The sequence below is a fragment of the Brassica oleracea genome, chromosome C3 (assembly GCF_000695525.1).
Source record: "Brassica oleracea var. oleracea cultivar TO1000 chromosome C3, BOL, whole genome shotgun sequence".
NCBI lineage: Eukaryota > Viridiplantae > Streptophyta > Magnoliopsida > Brassicales > Brassicaceae > Brassica > Brassica oleracea.
Window position 1 is genome coordinate 22,606,096 of NC_027750.1, and position 16,428 is coordinate 22,622,523.

The 16,428-nt window shown below is 35.7% G+C and overlaps 4 protein-coding genes across 4 annotated transcripts in view; 2 read left to right on the forward strand and 2 right to left on the reverse strand.

Moving 5' to 3' along the window:
• The window catches only part of LOC106335546 (WD repeat-containing protein 48 homolog), a 5,452-nt gene extending 5,299 nt beyond the window's left edge, over positions 1 to 153 (reverse strand). The window contains exon 1 of the mRNA XM_013774091.1: positions 27 to 153. The gene's annotated coding sequence lies outside the window, so the exon portion shown is untranslated. The remainder of the gene's footprint in view (positions 1 to 26) is intronic.
• Positions 154 to 800: 647 nt separating this feature from the next.
• On the forward strand, positions 801 to 2,380 carry LOC106328841. The gene is made up of 2 exons (XM_013767368.1): positions 801 to 1,172; positions 1,542 to 2,380. Exons 1-2 carry the CDS (start codon positions 844 to 846, stop codon positions 2,194 to 2,196), a joined length of 984 nt encoding a protein of 327 aa, XP_013622822.1. The 5' UTR covers positions 801 to 843; the 3' UTR covers positions 2,197 to 2,380.
• A 775-nt stretch (positions 2,381 to 3,155) lies between these two features.
• LOC106333521 (receptor-like cytosolic serine/threonine-protein kinase RBK2) lies at positions 3,156 to 5,671 on the reverse strand. Its single transcript, XM_013771957.1, has 8 exons — positions 5,560 to 5,671; positions 5,377 to 5,483; positions 4,898 to 5,290; positions 4,391 to 4,642; positions 3,906 to 4,143; positions 3,693 to 3,828; positions 3,427 to 3,576; positions 3,156 to 3,336 (listed from the first exon to the last, which is right to left on the reverse strand). Exons 1-8 carry the CDS (start codon positions 5,610 to 5,612, stop codon positions 3,166 to 3,168), a joined length of 1,500 nt encoding a protein of 499 aa, XP_013627411.1. The 5' UTR covers positions 5,613 to 5,671; the 3' UTR covers positions 3,156 to 3,165.
• Positions 5,672 to 7,773: 2,102 nt separating this feature from the next.
• Positions 7,774 to 9,148, forward strand: LOC106329233 (E3 ubiquitin-protein ligase ATL6-like). Its single transcript, XM_013767858.1, has one exon. It carries the CDS (start codon positions 7,822 to 7,824, stop codon positions 8,983 to 8,985), a length of 1,164 nt encoding a protein of 387 aa, XP_013623312.1. The 5' UTR covers positions 7,774 to 7,821; the 3' UTR covers positions 8,986 to 9,148.
• The last annotated feature ends 7,280 nt before the right edge of the window (positions 9,149 to 16,428 follow it).

Consider the following 16,428-nt stretch of genomic DNA (forward strand, 5'->3'; position numbering starts at 1 on the left):
GGGAAAAGTCAATTAAGGAAACACACCAGAGCAGAGCTTGTTCCAAGGCTGTGGTGATGGCGAGAATCGGAGGAAGAAGAAAGAAAGAAAAAAAAGTTTTTTTTTTAATGAAGAGAAAAGGTATAGGAGGAACACAAACTCTTTTCCAATGCTTCGCACTTGAGACTTGAAATATTATTTATTTAAGGATAAGATTACTTAAATCTTTTTTTTTTTAATTTGTTTCATTATTAAGGATAAGATTATATAAATCCTTCTTCTTTTTTTTTTGGTCAACATATAAATCCTTTCTAATGTGGTATTATTTTCCTATTACATATACACAGACCGGTAATTACAAGACGACAAAATCCAAAAACTTTCAAAAATATGTAAACTAGATGTAATAAACTTGATAATTATTAAATTTACAAAGTTCTCTGAGTAAATATTTTTTACAAAGAATAATAACATTTTCTACAGCGGTATAAGATTCTTATTGATATAGATAGATATACATGTGTAAATAGTATTCAATATTCAAAGCATCTTTATCTCCAATTTTTTTTTAAAAAGATTATAAAATAAATTTTAATATAATTAAATATAGAATGATATTTTGAAATTTGGGAGCTAGTAATTAAATATAGAATGATATTTGGGAACCCATCCAATAGTACAGTACATTCGAGTAATTATTAATTCATTAAAAAAGTTATAGCTTTAAAGTTCACAACAATTACGATCTTTAATCAAAAGATTAATCTCGACATACTAATTATAGTAAGTAATCACAATGACAACAAAACCTTCCACTAGTTTCCTTAACGAGAGATCTCTCTCCTCTCTCTATTCTCATCATCAATGGCGTTTCTCTCCTCCTCTTCGCCGACGATGCAGAAAGGAATATTCGTGAGCGTGCCGGTGCTTGTACTCTCCGTTTCCTTCGCAGCTGCTGTCTTCTTCCTCCTCTCCTCCTCCTCCTGCTCCTGTCCTCCATCTCTATCTTCTTCGAACGTAGTCGGTGGAAGCGTTACTGACGTGAGATTAGAGGAGAGGATATCGACGACGAGAGAGGATATCGAGTGGATTAGAGATCTGATTAGATCCAACGGTTTGCATATGCAGAAGAATGAGCTTAGGAAAGGGATCAATCCTCGTACTAGAGATCAACAACTCGCAGATCTTAAACAGTAAGCGTTACAGCTTCAAGCTTAAGTAGTTTTGAATGGTTCTTGAGAATCGAATTGGTGTTAGCTTAGTGAACAAGTTTGTATGTGCCTTCATGGTCTCTTTAAGTGAAAGGGTTCTCATTTGTTTGAATCCAACAAGCTCCGAGACTGTTGCTGAGAGATTGTTTCTCTGTGTAGATTGGTTTTTTTACCAAAGTGTAGGGCTTTTGATGAGATATCTTATCATCTTCTGCTCTTGTTTCTTAGTTCTTAGTTGTCACTGTCTTTTCAAAACTAATCTAAGTGGTAAAGTTATGATCTTTTATTACATTACTCTGATTCTTGAATATTAAAGACTCGAGCTTTTACTCTGTGTTGTTTTCATAACAGGTACAAGGGTATATCTCATTACGAAGGAGAAGAAGCAAACAACCACACAGCTCTTCCATGCCCTGGCGAGTTACTAGTCGAGCAGCACCACAGCAACTACGGCGAGCCATGGGCAGGCGGCCGCGACGTATTCGAGTTCTTAGCCGAATCCTCCAATCTCAAACCAAACTCTCGCGTCCTCGAAATCGGATGCGGCACCTTACGCGTGGGTCTGCATTTCATCCGCTACCTCAATCCCTCGCACTTCCACTGCCTCGAAAAGGACGAGCTTTCTCTAATGGCTGCTCTAAGATACGAGCTTCCATCGCAAGGTCTTTTGCACAAACGGCCTCTTATACTCAGAGGAGACGACATGGAGTTCAGCAAGTTCGGCTCGGGTGTAACGTATGATCTTATATACGCGAGTGCGGTCTTTCTCCATATGCCTGATAAGCTCGTGTGGGCCGGACTCGAGAGGCTGGTGGGGAAATTGAAGCCTTACGAAGGGAGGATCTTTGTGTCGCATAATGTGAAGTTCTGTTCGAGGTTAGGTGGGGACGAGTGTGCGAAGAAGCTAGCGAGTTTGGGGCTTGAGTATCTTGGTAAACAAACGCATGATAGTTTGTTGTTTAATCACTACGAGATTTGGTTTGGGTTTAGACGGTTGAAACCATAAGAAAAGATTGTTGGAAGTCTCAGTGAGCTTAAAGGAGAGAGAACGTCCACAAAAGCTGTGAAGTACACTCACTATTGTGGTCAGAGTGAGATACATGTTATGTTCATAAAAGCCAAGTGATATAATCTGTAACCGAAAACATATTGTTTTCATATTTTTAGCGTTGTTACCATTTGTTTTTTTTTTTTTTTGTGCAAAGAGTTGTTGTTACCATTTGTTTGTTTGTCGTTAATTTGAAATAAGTCTCTAACGATAGTAGTGCACAAAAGAAAGTATCTCCACCTGATAAGAAATTAACATTCAAGGGACAAAAAGACATGTCCAAAAGATTACAGTTACATTCTCGGATCAGGCATGCAGTGCTAAAAAATATCATAAGAGGGCTTTCGTTCACAAAAAATAGTTAAATCAACTTTTTACATGCAGTATGAACATATTAATATGCACTGGGCCGTGAATTTTACAATAATACATATTGGGTCTCTTGGTGCTTTCACTGAAGGTCTATGGGCTTATTTGATTTGTGAGTCAAAGTTTCTTGCTGAGGAGAATGCAAGTACAACACTAAGTCCCAAGAGATTAGGCTACCACCATTTGGTTATACGATATTAGTTTCGTTTTTTTCTAGTATTTGTATATGTTTTTGATCGAGTATTAAAGATAGGTCTAACATGTAGACTAAGTTATATAATCATGTGGACTAGTCCTATGTTTACGTCAATATAAGGAATTTTTTTTTGTTTGGACGTGTGAGGAGTCTCTGTACAATGATAAAGAAACAGCTAAAGCTTGTGGAAACAAGAGAAACGAAATAAGTAGAGTAAACCATACGTTCAAGGCAGCTTCTGAAACTCAAAAGTCTCAACATTTGCTTGCGTTCAATCACAGGCCTAACAACCAGTCCACACATAATAGCTAAATAGAATCAATAGATGCAGTACATACATACATAATGGCATTGTTCAACTTTCAAGAAGCTAAAGCAACCTCTCGAATGCGATCAAGATCTCTCAAGTGCCTAGTTGAGTTATATTCTATACTATCTAATAACTCCTCAGAATACGTTCGTTGCATCATCTTTCTATTGTCTTCTCTTGGTGTTACAACGCAACTTTCTTGACCTAATAATGATTCAACAACCTGACATACATTTTTTAAATTACTATAACCGAACAAAAAAGAATCAAAACTGTTAACTGATAACGCAAGGGATAACTTATATCACTGTACCTGGCTCATACGGGGTCGTAGAAGAGAAGACTGCTCTATGCATAAAGAAGCTGTGGAAGTTAACCGGTTAAGCTCATCCTGATCATACTCATCTCCAAGCGACGGATCCACCAATTTCTTTATATCTTTCTTCTCTAGTAACGGTTTGGCCTGTGGCCATATAGAAAATGATACATTACTTGTCCTAAAATGGTAAAAAGGAATGTCCAATAGACTGTAAGCCGGTTTGGTTAAGCCTCAAATGTCAAACCGGTCTGTATACTTACCCATAAGACAAGGCTTTGCTGAGACTCGTCAAGAGCTGGATGGCCGGTTATGAGCTCCAAGAGAAGAACTCCGAAGGAGAAAACATCCGTCTTCTCATCAACAATGCCATGCATGAAATATTCCGGCGCAAAGTACCTAATCAAAACGTTACCGTGCGTTTTAGAAAACATTCTTAAAAATTGTTAAATAAACAATGATTTACATAGCGTTACCCGAATGTTCCTTCAAATTTGGATACGTTGTGGTGCGTTAACTGCTTTGGTAGCCATTTGGCTAAACCGAAATCGCATATCTGCGGTTGAAAATCCTCGGTGAGGAGAATGTTGTCGGCTTTGATGTCACGGTGGATGATCCTTCTTTGACAACCCTCATGAAGATACATTAGTCCATCTGCTGTTCCTAATGCCACCTTGTAACGTCTGCTCCAAGTAAGCTTATCTTTTGAAGGTCCTGCCAATTTTAAACATAAGATTTATAATCATTATTAACAGTAAGATGGTTACCGGATCGAATGAAACATTCGTGTTAGCCCCCAAATTTTAAAGTGTTATTAATAACTTAATACACATATATCTCATGGTCTCCAAATTATTAAAAAAATGTTTACTATTAACTTAAAAATGTTTATGGCTCCTAGATCTCAGGTTCGGTCATGATTACTGTTTAATCAGTCAAGTTTAAAAGTGGACGTATATACCATGGAGTAGAGAGCCTAGGCTCCCAAGAGGAGATAGTCTAAAAACAAGATACATTCCATCTTCAGTGCAACAACCGATGAACTTGGCTGTGTTTGGATGATCAACATGAGCTATAATCCCGAGTTCAGACAGAAACTCAGCTGTTTGCTCGTCTGATGTGCCTTTGGTGAGACGTTTCACAGCGATTAGCTTTCCCTCTGGTAGTATTCCTTGGTAGACCTCTGCGTAACCGCCTCTCCCGATTATGTTTTCTGCAAACGTTTATTAACGTTTTACAATCTCAGTCACAACAGCAACCAAACAATGCCTAAAGTAGTAAAAGACAATACACTTTGACTCGATAAAAACAAAAAAAAATGTTAGTAACCAATAAAAACAATGCCTAAAGTAATAAAAGATTCTAAAAACACATTTTGACTCGATAAAAAAACTTTAAAAAAATGTTAGAATTGATAAAAACATAGTTACTAGTTAGTATGTTAAGAATATAAGTTAAGACTCGTTACCAGGGTTGAAATAGTCAGTTGCTATTTCGAGGTCAGTGATTGAGAAGCTGTGAAGAGATGATTGGAAGTCATAGATATCGTGAAGGTTCAGATCATCGACGTCTGGATCTGCGTTTTTGTTGCGTTTGGAGATCACTGGGGCACAGCTTAACGGAGGGAAAGAAGACAAACGTTTCATGGACCTGCGTTTCCAAAGCTTGAAGAACTTCCCCCAGTTCGAAGATGCTCTGAGATTCTTGCAACGCACGTCTGCGTCTGCGTTTTCTATAGCTTCTTTGTTTTGAGGAGGATCTTCCGAGGAAGAGATGGAGCATCGGTTTAAGCATGCTTCTAGAGCTCCTCTCGGTGATTCAGGATCTTGCTTCTCTTTTTCTACCTGTAGACATCTCAGATCTGGGAGAGAGAGAGAAGAAAAATCGTGAAACGTTTGGAAGAACTAGGTTTCTTGGTGTACAAGCAATGATATATATTAGGTTTACCGTGAGCTGAAGCAGAAAGCATAGCATTGGTTCTTTTGTGTTTTGTAGTATGATTCAGGTCGTCTGAATCTTCTTCAGTGACATAACTTGAATGTTTTGAGTCGTACCTAGCAGGAAAGAAGATTCAGACAAGACTTAACCAAATATGAGAAAGAAAAACATAGAAATGATTTGAGTAATTACATTGGAAGAACACAACATAAGGGAGAAGCTACGTTGATTTTGTCTACAACCATGAAACTTTTAAGATTTTATCAGAAACCTAAAACTTGAAAGACAGAGAGAATCATGGAAAAGAAATAAGAAGGAAGTTTTGAACTTGGTGTTGGTCTCGAGACACCCGAAAGAAAAGGTTTTAGCTTTGTGTTTTAAATTAGATTACTAATTTAATTGCTTCTTTATTGACCAGTGAATATATCTATTAGTTTTCTTGTTAATCTATTATAATTAGACTCTAGTACGACTAAATCCTATATATAGCAACGCTTTTGATTTTCTCCTTTTTAGGATAAAAGTTCTGAGTGATTCAAGGGATTTGTAGATTGTTTTAAAATCAGAATTGTGTAAATCTATCTAAGTATTCATATCGTTAATTTGCAGTATTTTGATCCTGCTAATTAGGCTAATCTGTTTAAAAAATAAATACATTACTTGTTTTTTTATATTTTCGTTTTGTCAACTTTCTTGTGATTACCTAATTAGTAATTAGAATCATTTCCGTGTGTTGATGTACATGATGCAGAAAGCCTGCATTAAAACCTGTATTACTATTATTGCTTTGCACACAACTAATTGTTTTTGTCTGTAATGTACTTTTATGTTTTAGTATTATACTCTTATCTGAAGAGCGTTTGTTACTTTTTAATTACTGATTTCTAATATATATTTGAAGCACTCAACATTTAACTAAAGAATTCGGAAATATATTTGATTTTGAAAATTTGTACCATTTACTGATGAAGTTTTGTGGCTTTTGGTTTGTGGAAACTGTTGTACAAACTTGTGTGTGGTTTGTAGATACACACATATTGCTTATGACACAAGAAACATTACAAGAAATTTGAAGATCCTTTTCATTGAGTCTATAATAATCAATGCTAACTTGCACACTTGAAACAACAACAAAAGGCCTTGCTAAGTAATCAGTTAACAACTATATACATAATATATTGTATATGCTTAGTTTTGTATAGAAATTAACTTGCAATTCTCTTTGTTCTCTCCATAAACAATGTTTCTGGAGGCATTTCTAAGGATTCCAAGCCGATGCCGTCTCATAATATCTACCTGAGAGATTGTGTTGTGCAACAAACCGATTTGCAGCTTGAGTGTAGTGAACTCCATCCCAATTAACATTGTCGGAACTATCATTACAAGCTTTTGGCTGTTATTAACTTATTATCGTTCCATTACAATATAATTATAATGGATTTTGAAGTTTTATATTAATCTGTGTGTAATAGAATTGCGGTAGAAGTTTGACTGCGTTTTGCTTCCACCACCGGCTGTTATCTTCGTTGTTTGTTGCACTCACAACTCGGAGGGGTCCAAACATTCGTTAAAGTCAATTATGTTCGTTGCTTACGATTTATAAAGGCTTCATCAGGACCATAAGGAAAGCATATTTGTAAAGGCATCAGTTGCTAATGGCCACCCACACACACACAAGCTAATGGTCTATAAATTTCCATGTGTATTCTAGTAATTGTGGAGTGTTTCAAAAAAAATTCTAGTAATTGTGGAACCCGATTCTTTTTGGAGTTTTGTCCTCTCTTTGCATTTGTTCTACTTTCGCTAGTTGATTTTTTGATTTTCGAAAAATTATAAGATCTTTGCAAATAAATCGCTCTTTTTATAAGGAGACACCCAAAATAATTTGTGAAAACGAGTCCTTTTTTTCGAAAACGAGTCTTTGTTTATGTGCATGTATTAAAAAAATTGTGGATAACAGCTGAAACTTTAACAAAACAAAAAAAATTATTTGTGAATCCAGTGACATGAAAACGATATAAAGAAGTTTAGCATAGTTGTTGAACAATAAAAGACAACATACAAAAGCTGTCCGAAATATTATGCAAACATAGTTTAGTTAACTCTCCTCTTCATGTGATCTTTTGAAAATTTTGAAACATATAGTTAGTTAACTCTTCTCACCGGTACCGATAAGGATGTTTTCATACGACTATTATAACACCAAACTAATTTCACTGTAATAGTAACACAAACCAACAGAAAATTTCATTTAAAAATTGATTACGTTACAAATACAGAAAAAAAAATGTCACGTTTAATTGATTGTACGAAGCTTATATTGCCACGTGGAACTCAATGCTGACTCTACTGCTTACGTCAGTGTCAGCTATCTCTTCTTCTTCGTTCTCTTTTGACGTTATAATAATAAACTTTTCTTCTCCAAGAGGCAAAAAAAACACAAACAACAAAATCATGAGAAGATCTGATCACGCGACGCCGGCGTTTCCCGGCGTTTTGCCGATTGTTTTCTTGCTAATATTATCAGTGGCGGAGCTTGTGGCGGGTCAGGGCCAGCCTGATCCGAGAGATGAAAGGTATAACTACGGTAACTTAAGTCCAGCCATGGCGGTGATCGTCGTGATCCTCATCGCAGTTCTCTTCTTCATGGGCTTCTTCTCCATCTACTTCCGCCACTGCTCCGGCGCACCCGACGCCGGAGTTTCGCCGGCTGGTGGTGGAAGAACCAGAGGAAACGTCACCGCGGCGGCGCGTGGGCTAGACGTTTCCGTGGTGGAGACGTTTCCTACGTTTGTCTACTCGGAGGTGAAGACGCAGAAGCTCGGGAAAGGGGAGCTGGAGTGTGCGATCTGTCTGAACGAGTTCGAAGACGACGAAACGCTGCGTTTGCTGCCTAAATGCGATCACGTGTTTCACCCTCACTGCATCGGCGCCTGGCTTGAGGCTCACGTGACTTGCCCCGTTTGCAGAACGAATCTCGCCGAGCAAGTAGCTGTCGAACCGGATCTTGAGTTGCGGGATGTGGTGGTGGATCCTGAACCGGTGGTTGCTTCTCCTGTACCGGAACAATCGGTTACGAATGAAGTCGATTCGAGGAGATTACCTGGTGTACCGGTGGATGTTAAACGAGTCAAGTTTTCGAGATCGCATACGACGGGGCACTCGGTGGTTCAACCGGGAGAGTGTACCGAGCGGTTTACTCTCCGGTTACCTGAAGAGGTGAGGAAGAGGATGGTGGAAAATTGGAAACTGAACCGGTCGGATAGTCTTACTAGGGGAGGGAGTTCGAGAAGAGGTAAACCGATTGACCGGTCAAGGGCTTGGTCTGATCGTTGGTTGTTCCGCAAAACGCCGTCGTTTCTGTGGAGGAGTCGTGATGATGGTTCGATTAGGCTAGGTGCTACCGGTAGCGTTAGAGGCAATGCTGTGGTGAATTCAACCGGTGATTCGGTACGGTCAGACCGGTGGGCTTTACTTAGAAACGGGTCGTTTCTGTGGAGGAACAGTTCGGTGCATGTGCGAAGAGGAGGAGGAGTCAATAAGGACGGCGAAGGAACTTCGGTTAAGTCAACCGGGACAGGCGGCTCAACCAATGGTTCGATGAGGTTACCGGTTTAGCTGACTTTTCTTTAGCCGTAGCTACTTTTTTTTCTTATCTTTTTCATTTTGTTTTGTTTTGTATGATTGTTGATAAAACACGCAATACATTTTCTTAATTTTTAATCGTTAAAATTTGTATTCCTAAATTCTGCAACGTACATATGAATCAAAGTCAAATCCAGAAAAATAGATCTGTTTTTCCAAAAATAATATATAAAAAGCTTTATAAAATGAGGTGCGGTGTGGTGCAGGTAGGTTTCTGAGTTCTTGAAATATAAAAAAGGTCTTATTCGATGACAAAGAATATAGCTACATGTAGGATAGATTCAATAAGCGTATAGAATATATAGTTTGTTTGTTATTGCTGAGAATAGTATTTGAGGATAATCGTCATTTCAAGAAAAGACAAAAAAAAAAAGAAAAAAACCCTAGTTCCTTTCTTTCTCGAAGCAAAAAAGTGTAGTTGTCGTTCATCTTTGTTGCTCTGGCTATATATTGGCGTCTCTTGCCACCGTCGGAAGCGGTTCCGATCTTCTTTCTTCTTAGCTCGGCGGATCTTCACTTTGGTTTTGCGACGTTGAAGATTTGAGTTGCGGATCTCGTTTCAGGAAGATTTTTTTTTGTGGTTAGCTGGTTAGATCTTTGTTTGCTCTCGCTGGATTTGAGAATCGGCGGTCCGAGGTAGAGATTGGCTCCGGTGCGGTGGTCGTTGGCCTGTTGGTAGTGGTCCGACACTGGTGAAGTTATCTTTATTTAGACTAGTTTGAGGATGTTATTGCTTTTGAAAGGCTTTGTTGTGAGAGCGTGTGTCTGTGTTTCTACCGGATTACTTGGGGGGAGGGGTCTCGCTAGTTTTGAAATTGTTTTCTGGTGCGCGGTGGCAGGTTGGCTCTGAGGTGGGGTGGTAATTCTTCCATGTGATCCTGGTGTGTCGTTTTTCAAGTGGTCAATGGTGGTGTGTTGTGCTAGTTTCTCCAGCTCTGCCTTTTCGTTAGTGCATCAAAGACTCTCTTTTGTTCTGTTTTATGTCTTAGTGGTCTTAGTTCTAATAAGAGAATCAGATTTCCTAAGCGCTTGGGAGTTCGTGTGGTCTTGCGGCAAGTGTGGATGGTGTTTTCTCTCATGCCTGTGGTCAGGTTCTTCTCTGTTGTCTCCGGTTATAAGCCCTCTTCCTTGGAGCGTATGGTGGTTTTCTTGTGGTTATCTTTCGTCATGTTTTTCATCGGTCGTTCGTTTAGATTTCAGTGGGTAAAGTGTCAGTGGTGTGAAGTTGTGTTGTCCCTTGATATGCAACGGACAGGTTCTTCCGGATTACTTGGTAAGGGGCTATGGAGCTTATGCTCAACTGCGGGAGGTCTTGGAGTAGTCGATCGCCAAACATGTATCTTCATTGGCTGCTCGGGTTGGAATTTGAGGTTTCTTTGGCTTCTTTGAGGTGAAGCAATGGTAAGTCTGGTGTTTGTTCGTGGTTCCTCTTTCAACCTCAATAATTTAGGCCTGCTACGCTTTCTCGATCAATCATGCTTCTAATGCTGGTTGTTTCGCCTCCCTTGAATGTATGGTTGTTCTCCTCTTGGCGCTTAGTTATTTTGTTCTTTTTAGTTTAAGTTAGTTTGTTGGGGGTAAGTGTTTGCTACATTACTTGTTTCTGGATAGTATCTTGTTTCTATGCCGGTTTATGGCTTCAGAAAGATTGTATATCTTTGCTGATTTTGTGGGTAAATCAGTGTTTGAACTTTTTATTAATCTAATAGACGACAAAAAAAAAAAAAAAAAAAAAGGATAACACTATTGCAGATAATTCCACACAGTTTTTGGTGTTTATGTACATTATTTGACCGCCACTAGGTCTCCCGTGAGATCATGGCGCGTATGAAGTCACATTTGTCAATTTTAATCTAGAAGGACATAATATAATATCGTAATCAATGAACACAACTATTTTTCACATGTTGCCTATGCGCAACATATGCATCTTTCTTTACTCTTAATCATTATCGTCTTATTTGCCTATACTTAAACACGCAAATATTTTGAGTGCCAAGTAATTAACTCGTGTCAACATAAATTGAAGAGGCAAATATGATCCTAAAAATAAGAATCACACGTCTTCTGGGCTTTGGGTTTGTAAAGTTAGGGCCCAATAATCCTATGTTCTTCCACGGAAGAGATGCAGTTCGTCCCTTGCTATTGTTGCTAATTTTGTTCAGCTTTTCTTGGGTTGGGCCATATACTGATGCTTTATATAAACAAGCACTCAAGAAAGTTAAGTTTGGAAAGATTAGAGCTAGTACAAGCTCCAAATGGTTAGAAGTGGTGCTAACACATTTACTCGTGGATTGAGTTGAAATAAGAATATCATCATCGGATAAACTCTCCAAGAAAATTAATTAGAATTTGAAAATAAGAGAGAAAAAATATAAAAAGATAATTTGCCTCTTAGCAGCGAAACTTTCAAGAAATTAAATACATAATTATATTATTTTAAACATATTAGTACAATGAAGTCTAAAGATTCATTTGGAAAAACTGTCTTATAAGGATGTTTTTAAGAATATACAATAAGAATTTTTTAGTTTGATTTAGTTCTATAGTTTCCATACGATGGTTGACATTTTAGTTTATAGACAAAGATTAGGTTTGGTTTCTTTGGTGTTCAAGAAAAAAAAAGGTTTGGTATAGAATGCGTGTTAAATGCAATTCCACCGTTTAGCAGCTTTTTGCAATTTTAGAATTGTAGTTTTGTTGACATGTTCGGAATGCTTTAGTCAATGTCTTGTCGAACATTTTATACAAACACTTGAACTTTGTGCACCACTCTTCGAGTTATTTATACATAATCCGCTACACTCCCTCCTGAAAAAGTAAAAGTTGGATTTTCTTACAAAGACACACGTTAGTAAGATTGTTCTGATCAGCTAAAAAGATTGTTCTGATCAGCTAAAAAGATTGCTGGTCCCTTCGCTTCAGTATTGTATCGAAATAATTTACAAACCAGCTCCTAACAAATATCTTATGATTTATATTATTGTATATAGTAAATCAAGTTGCTGAGGATGTTGCCGCATGAGGGGGACACAAGTGAAAAGTCTACGATAGACTATAAAAGAGAGATGGGTAAATAATAAAACATGGACTGTGTATAAGTTATTGACTGTGTATAAACAGTAAAAACATGAATGTATGTGTGAGTGAGTATTAAACAATGTAGGTGCGCAGTTTTGGAATCTGACTTCCTTCTTTTTTGGACAAAACCAGATGTTTTCAGTCTGCTTCATGTCTTATTATTAGCAAATCCAATAAAGCATTTTCCTCTCAATTCTCATTTCTTGATCCTTGGGATTGACTCTCTTTTTCTCTTGTGGGTTTGACCTAGTAAAATATTGAATTTGCTTTTGGGGAATTTTAGTTAAAGCTACGATGAAACACGAGGCTTTGATTCGTGTGTTTGTGCAGAAGTTGTTTTAGTATTAATATATGGGCTACAGTGATAACATTGGTCTGAGAATAAAATTAAAATACACTCCATTTTACTTTCATGGATTAGTTTGATGTTGATGTCTTTGTCTTTTTTTTTTGTTTTAGAGAGATTTTAAGCACGTAATTTTCTTTTATGTAAATTATGAATAGCCGGCTGATAGGGTTCTTTCAAATATATCAGATGACCGATCAAGTATAATTTAATAGGTGGAATTTGTAAAAAAAAAAGAGAAAATATTTCATAAGTAAAAATATATAGGATCCCGTTTTTGGTCTAAATATAGGATCCCGTTATTTACATATTACCAATCAAAATTATATTTTTAAAATTTTGTGGTTTTCATCCAGACAAATAAATTTATGAAAATATAGTTGAAGCAATATAGCAACTTTTGTCATCACCTAACTTTCATACTATCGCTCGTTGCCAACTAATTTTATGGATTTAACTCTTTTGGGTTGATATTATAGAATATGATTGCTCGACATTTGCTTGTCTCTTGTAAAATTGTTAATAAATCATCTACATTGTAGCTACGTTCTTGTGAATTTACTCGATATAATACTGAATCACTGTTTTTTTTCTGGACAACATACTGAATCAATGTAAGAGATGAAAAAACAAGAACCACAAAAATCACAACCTTATCATAAAAAAGAACGGGTCATTCGATGTGTAGATATTTTACCTATCTGTCACTTATGCGTATGTATGGGTAGGTGTCCTTGTAACCAAGGGTATATATGTACATGGATATAAATTCAAAAGTTGATCGCATTTGTACCTAACCAAATACTACAAACCTTTCTTTAATATGATATATAGACACGTCGATATATACCATGGAGATGTTATAACTTTGTACTGAAAGTTTGCGACCCAATTCTGGATATGAAATCCAAAGACTCCAACTGTGGATATACATCTCGGCTTACCGAGTATCTATCTCTCTCTCACGCTTTCTAGTTGTCAATATATTATCAACTAGTAATGTAAATTTATAATAAAATAGAAAATGCATACTTTATCATTAGTTTTTAATACAACTACAGTAAGAGTTTACATCAGACGAACAGTTTTACTCATATCAAGAACAAGTTTTGGGAATTTTGACTTCAGCTCGAATATGCGTTAGTCCAATTATGTTAATTCAAGGAAAATTATGTTAATTAATTTCATAGATAAATAAGATAGAGAATCGAAAGCTTGAGAAGTTCACTAAGGTTTGTGCATGTGTTAGTAAGGGTTGAGCATTTTATCCGTTAAATTTGATTTAAAACGTTATTCGTTTCGATTCGATCCGAAAATTCCGAATATCCATAAACTTTGGAAGCAGAACAACTACTAAAAATCAATATCCATTAAAATCGAAGCAAATCACAAATATTAAAATTTTGGGAAGCGGATATCTGCTCCGATCCGGTAATATATAAATACATGTATATCTTGATTATATTTAAAGTTTTAAATGTATAAAATTATATAATAATTATTCTAACATATGATTTGATAAATTATATTCACATTATTACTTATATAAAAATATTACATAGAAAAGAAGAGAGAGAAAAATATGACAATTATAACTTTTTCTTAAGTTTTGTGTTATTATAATTGTTAACTAAAATTTTAAAAAATTACAAAATATGTAGATTCATTACTTTTTAAAATTTTATTTTATATAGGGGGATTTACCAAATATGACTCAAAACTTGATTTTGATTGCAAAAGTATACCCAAACTTGAATCAAATGCAAAAGTAATCCAAAAGCTTTGTGAAATTACAACCAGCCCTTGTGACCAAACAAAAAAACAGAACTCATTTTTACGAATATATCTCCGCTAAGTCTTCTGAGTCTTCTGAGATTTTGTTAAGTCTTCTGGACGACGTCCATGGAAGTCGTCTGGTATAGTTGATTTTAAAAATATTTTATAAATTTTGTAAAAAATATTTTGATAAGCGAAAAATTAAAATCATGTAATTATAAACAGTTTTAAGTAATATAAATTAAGATATAATAAAATTGAACTGTTTTCAACATAAATAAGTGAAAGTAGTGAATCATGATATTCTTTGGTCTAGGGTTTGGCAACATATGTTGTAGTATTGTATGTATTCTTAGGGTTAGATTTTGAAAAGCTTAAATGTTTTTTTGAAAAATTAAATTTTTATCAACATGTGATTATTTATGTGTATAGTAAACACTTTTTAAGTTTAATTTGATTTTATGAAGTGTTTAGTTAGTTAATTTAGTTTAGGGGTTATGTTTAGGGTCGTCTGGGAAGTCTTCTAACTCCCGCTAAAAATATTTTAGTTTCCCGCTAAAAATATTGAAGTCTTCTGGGCGACTTACAAGTAAGTCGTCTAGTAAGTCTTCTGATCAAAAATATTTAATCTTATTGGACTTTTTGTCTCCGTATATAAAAAATATTTACACATTCTCTCTCCTCCTCTCAAATGACTGCAACAAAAATGGTATGTTCTTCGTTCTAAAACTCTTCAACCTCTCTCTAATTCCTTTGAACTTATAAACATCAAACTTTATATCAATTTATTGTTTTTGTCTCATGTCTTTCTCACTAATTTATCTTGTTTTGCAGGTTTTTCATCACATGGTTCCCATCTTCTACTCATTTAAAAGTAGATTTAATAATTTTAGATATGTATTTTTGTGTGTTCTATAAAGGTAGATATATCTAATATTCCACTCATTTTCTCTGTTTTTATGTCATTTGAACGTTTTTTGAGATGCAGGTTTTTCAGATCTGGATTTGAATATGCAGGTTTTTCAGATCTGAATTTGGATATGCATGTTTTTCAGATATGAAAGACTTCTGGGCTAGAAGACTTCCAGACGACTTCCAGGAAGTCTTCTGACGGAGTCTTCACCTATGTCCCCCTTTCATAATAGATCTGAGCGTTTTGGTAAGTTCTTATGTTAATTTTTCCTCATTTGGTAACCTCCTGTTGCATAAAATTCATACTTTTTTCCCAAACTAAAACTCTTCAAACCCACTATAATCTCTTTAACTTGAAAACACTAAACTTTATATGAATTTTTCATTTTTGTCTCATGTCTTTCTCACTAATCTATCTTTTTGTTGCAGGTTTTAATCAGATGGTTCTCATCTTCCACTTGCATATGTACTTTGTGTGTTCTATAAAAGTATGTCTATCTAATTTTCCACTCATTTTCTCTGTTTTAAGCCATTTGAACATTTTTTTGATATGATATGCAGGTTTTACAGATCTGGGTTTGATATACATGTTTTTCAGATCTGGATCAGACTTTGAAAGACTTATGGGAAGTCTTCTCGGAAGTCTTCTAAAATATAATGTGCAAGAAGACTTCCAAGAAGTCTTCCAGACGACTTCAAAGAAGTCTTCTAGACGACTTTCAGGAAGTCTTCCAAACGACTTCCAAGAAGTCTTCTGACGGGGTCTTCTTCCATATCAAGTGAAGTCTAAGCTTGTCTTTGTAAAGGAATGTTCTATAATAGTTTTGTTTGTGGTCTGTTTTGTGATTTGCATGTGTACTCCTTTAGTTGTGATTTTTTTTTTGTAAATTTGAAGAGATATTAATGAAAAAGTTTGGTAAATAGGTTCATTTTCCACGACATTATCTTGCCAAAATTACTTGACATAATTGAAGTTATTGATACAACTTCAATAGCAAAACACAATAACCAAAAAATTAATCAAATTTATTACAACTAAGGGAGAAGAATTCTCAAGAAAACTTAGTCAAATTCACAAAAGATAAAACATTACATAAGTTCAAAGCTAGAACACTTTCATTAGATACATAAGTAAAAAGTATATCTTATGATCTGAGAAGACACATTAAACCATGTTACTTGATATTCTTGAAGTTACTTAATAATTTTGAAAATTAAATAAACATATCTTAAAGTTACTTAACAAATTTACAAAAACTAAGCATGAATGTTGGTAACCTTATAAATATCACCAATTAAGT